Raw genomic sequence first — 8,045 nt, 5'->3', positions numbered from 1 at the left:
TCATAGGGTTCGGTTCCATTTCATCGTACCGTTGGTTTCCACGCTCCATACTGTGTAATAGGATAAGGGGAAATCGATGTTTGGAAAATTGGTGAGATACTCTCTATGGAACGAAATGAGACCAAACCACGAACCAGTGACAACTGTCGACAAACGGTGGATGGACGCGGTTCGCTGGCCCCGCACGGATTTCCCAAAACGAACAAACTCACAACTTGTCATATGCACCCCTGGAGGATTAAGTCGATCGGGTTTTAAAACCGTAGGACGAGATGAACTCGCACCCTCAAAAAGCGGAAGTACAAATAGGGAAAATAATTGAATCCCTAATTGAGGGTGTAATAGCGTATTAAATAGTTTCGGGTTTTACGGCGCAGTTTGAGAGTGTATCGAGAAAACAGAAGGGGATCAAGCGTGGTATTACTTTTTTAGAATGTTTATTTTTTGAGAGTTCTTTTTATTATGCTGCTCGTTGCGAGACATTACCTGCATTCAAACGATGGGAACTGTTTCGGGGAATCGATTTGCCGAGCATGTCACGCAAGATATGAAGGAAGTTGAAAAATCACTGCACTAGTTTCAATTACCTCAATTGAGATATAATAACGATAATGAGGAAATTAGTTTCATGATCCAAAATTTATCATTTCATGAGACTTAAACAACCAAAACGCAAACGACTGGTTATTACATTTAAAATTACAGTAAACTCACCACAGATCGAAATCCAGAGATGAAAAGTTTGCAAACAAATTTCTGCTGAGCAGACCACACTGCAAATGAAACAGTCAGTGTTGGTGCGACCCCAGCAGGGATTTAATCTCTATTAGAGGGATAAATTGGAACTACCTGGCAGGGTCCAGTCCTACATATTCTCAAACGTACAGCCTAATGACAGTGGAATTAAGGCCAAATTATCACCGAGTCAGGGAAAACGCTTGCGGTACAAAACCTCGTGCCGTGGACAAATCTCAAACCAAGCTTGCTCCCTTGCACGACGCCACCACACATAATCCATTTCCTCTAACCCCTTTGGGTACTGTATTCGAATACAAGGGGGGACCACCTCAAGCCGGCAGTAAGAAACTGGCGAAAAAATAATCATCCCAAAATGGTCCTAATTATAGGGATGCTGGTTGAGCTGGGAGACGACATAATTTGGATGTTTTCGGCTTGTTCCTATTTCTACCGTGAGTCACCGGCGCTGAGGACCAACGCTCTTTAATCCAATTACTATGACCGCGTTATATCCACTTGCATCCATCAGATTGAGCGAGAGCTCCTGATGAAATCAAAAGCATGATTCTTCGAGAGATGGACAGGAAGACAGTGATTGCAATCGCCTACGAGAACATTAAAATGCAATTTATTGCCGCTGGGTATGCGAAGTGCAAAGTTCAATTGAAGAAAACTGCGATAATGATACACACATTGACTGAATATGAGTTTCTTAATTTATGCAATTTGAAATGATTAGCGAAGATCGCAGATTATTAGACATACTCATCTTTACCAATCGAATTTGAAGTTTTAGGAACTACGACCATGTGAAAGTATCGCACTTGGGTCTTATGTTCATTATAAGCATCTATTTAGGCACATTATCGGATAGCTAAAAAATTCTAATTATGGTCAGAACAAATTAAACGTTATAAATGATACAGTGCGATACTTTAATTTCATTACAGATCATACTCTAAATTTCCGAATCAAATATAGCTCTGCGAGCAGTGATATGTACAATGTACATATTCCAAAATTATTACCACTGTAACCGTTCGCGAATTGTTTCGAGGTGATTTTAAAACACGGTGGCTTAAGCGCCACTCTCGAAGAGAGACCACCGGTCGTGTTCTCTATTTGCCCGACTTTTACAGACCCTTTAGTCTTCGGTGTATGTAGTATCCTTGACCTTCGTTGTCATCCTGTGCTTAGCGTCGGCCCGCATCCAGCGACCGTCAAGAATCCGGATTCTTCCTTGCACGTCTGTTCACTTCTCCTTTTCCATCCCCTCCCTGTCATCTCTCTCCCCATTCTACTTAAAAAATCTTCCACCTGAACACTTCTGCTATCTCCCGAAAAATTTAGGTCCCAACTGTCTACGCGCGATTTTCTGTAAAATCTTCTTCCGTGTTCTGAACTTGATGATCTTCTCCTTCTTCTACTTGAATCTTGTCGTTTATTCCTGTAGCTCCTATCTGAATCGTACTCACTCTCTGAATTACTTCGGCTGACTCGCCTTGACCTGCCTTTAACCCTTCTATTCTTCAAATTTTCTTCACTACTTTCCGAACTAAACCTCTTCCTTCTACTTTTTCCGTCAGGGCTTTTATTTTTCCGTGATGTTCGGCTCTTATGGCACTCCGGCGGCCTCCTCTCACTCCTACCTCTGTCATTTTTCTCATGTTCTTCCCAACCTTTATGAGATTTCCGGCTCTTAATGCTCTCCGGCGGCCGTTTGTCTCTTCTAGAAGTGTCCTTTCCATAATTTTCTTTGGATGATAACAAGCGCTTATGGCTCTTCGGCGGCTTTTCATCATCTGTTTCCTCATCACTTAAAACATCTCTTTCTCTTGAACTCAGACGAGATTTTTGGCTCTTACTGCTCTTCGGCGGCCCTGTATCATCGTCCTGTAGTTTATTTCTACTTGATGTTGCTTCCTTATACAATTTATCTTGCTTCCAAAGCACAAACTCTCTCCATTCTGCTTCTAATTCCTCCTGCTTTTCTTGTTCTTCTTGCTCTAGCGCCTTTCTTTTCATCTCTTCTCCTCTGTTCTTCCTGATATCCTCTGATTCGCTATCTGCAGTTGGATCTGTATAGACTTTATGCCCGACGCTTTTCAAAATCTCTGTAATTTGGGAACAAAGTTTTGCCTGATTTTGCTCCTCAGAATCATCCTGAATCACCGCGGTTTTTGTTCGAATGAATTAATGTCACAATCGGGAAACCAAAGCGAGATCTAATTTCTTGTTCAAACTCAATGCTATGGATTTGACGTTCTTATCAATTCTTAAGACTTCATCGTTGAAATTATGTTTTGCCACCCAAGTAGTTTTACCTTCTTTCTCTCTAAGCAACAATCTTGCTAAAAACCTTCTCTTATCTTCTGGATTTTCCCTACGGTCCACCAACTGTCCACGCAACTTCAAATCAAAATTCACTTCGTCTTCTAGCAGATGTTCTGCAACCGGTAAAATATACCGAAGACTCATTTTCGACTTCTTTTCTTAATTGAGATTATGAAAAGAAACAAAATTTATAAAGTAATTCAATTCAATTAAATATTCAACTAACCTAAAATTCAAATTCAAAATAAAAATCTTAACCTATAATAAATTCAATTCAATTCAAAAACTTAGCCTAAAAATTCGAAATAAAAAATTTAAATTTAAAATAATAAAAATAGACAAAAATTCAAAAATTCTGATTCAACTGAGAGAATTAGTAATTTTGACGTTGGGCGCCACTGTAACCGTTCGCGAATTGTTTCGAGGTGATTTTAAAACACGGTGGCTTAAGCGCCACTCTCGAAGAGAGACCACCGGTCGTGTTCTCTATTTGCCCGACTTTTACAGACCCTTTACCTCTGGGGACTCTCGAACGATCACTGGCTCCAAAATTACTTACGCTTGATCTTTACTTCCCAACTTCCCACCTACCTGAACTCGCTCAACCCACTGAAAAGAGAACGGGAAGCAACTTTCGAAGCTAACTTTCAAACTGTAGCCACGGCAAACGCAATGGGAGTGAATTTTCCCAGCCCCGTGAAACGCAATACAAATTTAAAACTCAAGCTAACTTCGAAGTACACAACGTTTATTCTGGACTATTTTAACGGTACGGAATGGAGAAAAAGAGCTAAATCATGGCCATGAAACAACAAGCTCACATACCTGCGCAGGTTTTTGCTTCTCGATGATCTGATGAGTTGGCCGAGAAGATGGCGACGATGTCTCCCGACCAAGTTGTGGCGATGGCGGCCGATTGGCTTTGCCGCAGATGCTGCAGATTAACGCGCAGCGATGGAGGTCAAGCTCGAGCGATATGGCCGAAACCAAAGATGCGGAGGGAGTGGCGGCTGGACGGAAGGCTTCCGATTTTGGAGTCGAGAGTGGTCCGGAATAACCGTTCCCTCAAGCTAGTAGCTTCCTTTCCCTAACGATCCGGCTTCGCGTACCTTTCCGGTTCACCGAGCGAGGACTAAAAGGAAGACTACTAACCGTCGGTTCGGGTTCGGTCCAGCGTACGATTATTGGTGACGTACGGGGACCGAGCTCTCGGGAATGATCCACGGGAATTGGCTTGGGGATCTTACCTTCGACGCTTGATTGGCGACCGCCGAGTTTTCGCTTTTTGACGAGCGACTTCACGCATGCTCGAGCTCTCGATGTCCGTTGGACGAAATGGCGGGCCCTGTAGACGCCACACGTATTCCCGTACCCGACTCCGGTCGAATACACAAAATCCAGCCCGTACCAAAAAGCGCAATGCGCTTTTCAAAAAACACGTCCTAATGACGTCTGCTACGTTAACTATTAGTCAAACTAGCCAAACTCAACTTAAAATACTGAAAAACTTCGTAGCCTACTCGCAAACACTTCTAATCACCAGCCGTTCACTTAGCGAAATCATCGAGTTCTTGTCTGAATTTTATAAAGAAACTTATCCTTTGAAAAGTCGTCAATTATTTTAAAATCGCGCCAAATAAATTTGAAATTGCGACAAAAAGTGCGCGCCTTCGCACAGTGGGACGGATTGAAAAAAAGACGGTCAAAAGTACAAATATGGTTTGAAATGAGAACAATTGGGTTTATTATACTTACTGTGATGAAATTGTATCGTTTCCAACTACATTCATAACGATTGTTGTGATTGTAGCACTCAGTACATATACATACATTTTCATGTAATTTACGTCATTTTCAAATGCATCGGAAAAAAACCTGCGGGCCATGGCGGGCCCTAAATTTGGTTTAGTTTGAAAATATATAATGTAAAGTAGTAGCCATTCGATTTTCAGCGCTGGGTAATGATGGGTAAATTGTTTTCTGACTACATGAAAACATCACGAAAGGGGCCGTCCACAAAGTACGTCACGCCTCTAGGGGGGAGGGGGGTTCAGAGCAGCGTGACGATCCATACAAAAATTTTAGAGGTTTATTACAAAAAGTGTGACGAAGGGGGGAGGGGGGGTTGAAAATCGCCGATTTTTGCGTGACGTACTTTATGGATCTTTCCAAATGAGTAAATTTCGAAATAAGCCCAAATTCAACTCCATAAGCCAAGGGTGAACATTTCATGAATTTGTGATACAATGTATGCAATTGATAGTTGATTATGTTATTTTTGAAGATGTATTGAGTTTGAAATGATTCAATAACAAATTAGAAAAATCTTGCAAAGATGTCATACTTCATATTTAAATATTATCAATAGTGTAAAAAACAGTTTTCATGCCAACTTCAAAGGTACCCCAATGGGCACAATATTGTTAAATTGACTCAACCAAAGTAATTTACAATGTTTTATTACCTGTACAATACGAGAAAAATATTTAAAAAATAGAATACATCATTTTGGAAAATGACCTTTTGACCCTCTTTCTAAAGATTTGTCCCTCTGTGCTTCGGTGAGTCGATAAAAACGAGCACATGAGAACACTACAACAGTACATGGTCAATTTCAATCTGGATAATAATTTAGTCAAGACACAAACAAAAGGTCGTAAGTAACCTGCTGATGAACGATCGAATATTGATTCAGCACAATAATGTGTTGTACAGATTTTCCACTTCTTCTTCTCTTCATTGGCATTACATCCCCACACTGGGACATTGTCGCCTCGCAGCTTAGTGTTCATTAAGCACTTCCACAGTTATTAACTGCGAGGTTTCTAAGCCAGGATACTATTTCTGCATTCATATATCATGAGGCTTACACGATGATACTTTTATGCCCAGGGTAGTCGAGACAATTTTCAATCCGAAAATTGCCTAGACCGGCACCTGGAATCGAACCCAGCCACCCTCAGCATGGTCTTGCTTTGTAGCCGCGCATCTTACCGCACGGCTAAGGAGGGATTTTCCACTTACCGGTAAAATATTTACCGGTCAACTCTTTCCAAATGAGCGGCTTGTTTTAGTCATCATGTAAGCAACACGTTTCAATGACAGCACCAAATTTACGCTTTTCAATAAACCTTCTTAGTTTTGACCAACACTAGTAAGTTTTATTCTAGCCCAAATAAGCTTCGTTAAAATCTAATTCAAATTATCAAGCTCCTGCGTGAATCTAACAAGTTTTGATTGAGAGACATCAAGCATGAATATCTATTCATTTATTCAGTCTACATCTAAACAGATAACACTGAATCAACAATTTGACGCCACAATATACGGTTCGAGGCCGCATCTCTCCATCTTCAAATGCTCCCCACGCTCGCCAAATCGTTTTGCACCTGGTCTGCAGACCTCGCTCGCTGCGCTCCACGCCGTCTCGTACCTGTCGGATCGGAGCGAACACCATCTTTGCAGGATTGCTGTCCGGCGTTCTCGCAACATGTCCTGCCTATCGTACCCTTCCAGCTTTGACTGCCTTCTGGATACTTCTGGATTCTTCGCCGCCACACACCGTCTTCTTGCACACCGCCAAAGAGGTCCTAAGCATCCGTCTCTCGAATACTCCGAGTGCTTGCAAGTCCTCCTCGAGCATTGTCCATGATTTATGTCCATAGAGGACTACCGGTCTTATCAGTTTCTTGTACATGAGACATTTGGTGCGGTGGTGAATCTTTTTTGACCGCAGTTTCTTCAGGAGCCTGTAGTAGGCCCGACTTCCACAGATGATGCGCCTTTGTATTTCACGACTAACATTGTTATCAGCCGTTAGCAAGGATTCAAGGTAGACGAATTCCTCGACCACCTCGAAGGTATCCCCGTCTATCGTAACACTGCTTCTCAGGCGGGCCCTTTGTCTTCGATGCATTCACCACCAGTCCAACTTTTGTTGCTTCACGTTTCAGGCGGGTGTACAGTTCTGCCACCTTTGCCAATGTTCGCGAAACAAATAAATTGACTGGATCTGTTGGAAATCGCACCCCGGCTGTTACATCCGGCTACAACAGGCACACAAGCACAAAAGTCCATTACCTTGTCTTAGTCCCCGGCGCAAATCAAACGAACTGGAGTGTTCGAGTGAAATCTTGACACAGTTTTGCACACCATCCACCGTTGCTTTGATCAGTCTGGTAAGCTACCCAGGGAAGCTGTTCTCGTCCATAATTTTCCATAGCTCTACGCGGTCTATACTGTCGTACACCGCCTGAAATCAATTAACAGATGAGGCGTTGGGACCTGGTATTCACGGCATTTTAAAGGATTTGCCGAGCTTCCGGAGTGTGTGCTATGGACGTTGATTATGCTGAAGTTGAAGAACCGGTTTTTGATCCGCAACCTGTACATTCTCTTATTGATCGGCCACCACCCGATCCGTTGCATATCGCCCATCACTATGGAAACTGTTCCCAGCTCGTGTGTGTTGCCTTAGCTCTGGTAGATGGTATTATTAGCTCTAAACGTTCGCACCATTGATCCCTTCCAACAAACCTCCTGCAGCGAATCCACAGTCCTTGAGCACATCGGCGAGTATGCGTGTGCTTCCGATGAAGTTGAGAGAAATGCAGTTCCAGAACCGAGTTTCCAATCGCTAGTCCCTTTCCGTCGCAATGGTCTTAACCGATGGTTCCGATCCGTACTCTCCTGTTCATTATTCGTTGCGTAAGTTTTTTAAAGGCTGGCTTGCGGGGTCTGATATCAAACTCCCTAAATTTCCGAAGGACTATTCCTCCTTATTTCCGGTGGACCAATGCACAGTTTTACTTAGAGTCCCTCGCTGGCACTTGAACGATGATCAGCCGCCCCTAACATGGAGGACATACGCTGTTGTGAGCCGCTCCTAACATGGAGAACAGACGCTCAGTAAGATTTGTACTTTCGGATAGGAGCAAATCCCCCCTTCCCTGTCAACATACGACCATAGTTCC

General features: G+C 42.7%; 1 protein-coding gene across 1 annotated transcript; it reads right to left on the bottom strand.

The window, feature by feature from the left end:
- LOC134222945 (uncharacterized) lies at positions 1 to 4,378 on the bottom strand. The gene is made up of 5 exons (XM_062702090.1): positions 4,320 to 4,378; positions 3,898 to 4,006; positions 3,664 to 3,681; positions 2,388 to 2,901; positions 1 to 50 (listed from the first exon to the last, which is right to left on the bottom strand). Exons 1-5 carry the CDS (start codon positions 4,376 to 4,378, stop codon positions 1 to 3), a joined length of 750 nt encoding a protein of 249 aa, XP_062558074.1.
- Between the last annotated feature and the right edge of the window lie 3,667 nt (positions 4,379 to 8,045).

This window comes from Armigeres subalbatus, chromosome 3 (genome assembly GCF_024139115.2).
Source record: "Armigeres subalbatus isolate Guangzhou_Male chromosome 3, GZ_Asu_2, whole genome shotgun sequence".
In the NCBI taxonomy this organism is placed as follows: domain Eukaryota; kingdom Metazoa; phylum Arthropoda; class Insecta; order Diptera; family Culicidae; genus Armigeres; species Armigeres subalbatus.
Note: the sequence above shows the minus strand (reverse complement) of the source record. Positions and strands in the feature narration are given on the sequence as shown.

Bases quoted from the DNA above. Each gene is read 5' to 3' on its own strand.
- LOC134222945 (XM_062702090.1), bottom strand. From the start codon at position 4,378: ATGCGTGAAGTCGCTCGTCAAAAAGCGAAAACTCGGCGGTCGCCAATC. The intron at 4,007-4,319 runs GTAAGATCCCCA...GTTAATCTGCAG, and splicing joins TCGCCAATCAAGCGTCGAAG to CATCTGCGGCAAAGCCAATC. The intron at 51-2,387 runs GTAGGAGTGAGA...CCTATTACACAG, and splicing joins ACATGAGAAAAATGACAGAG to TATGGAGCGTGGAAACCAAC.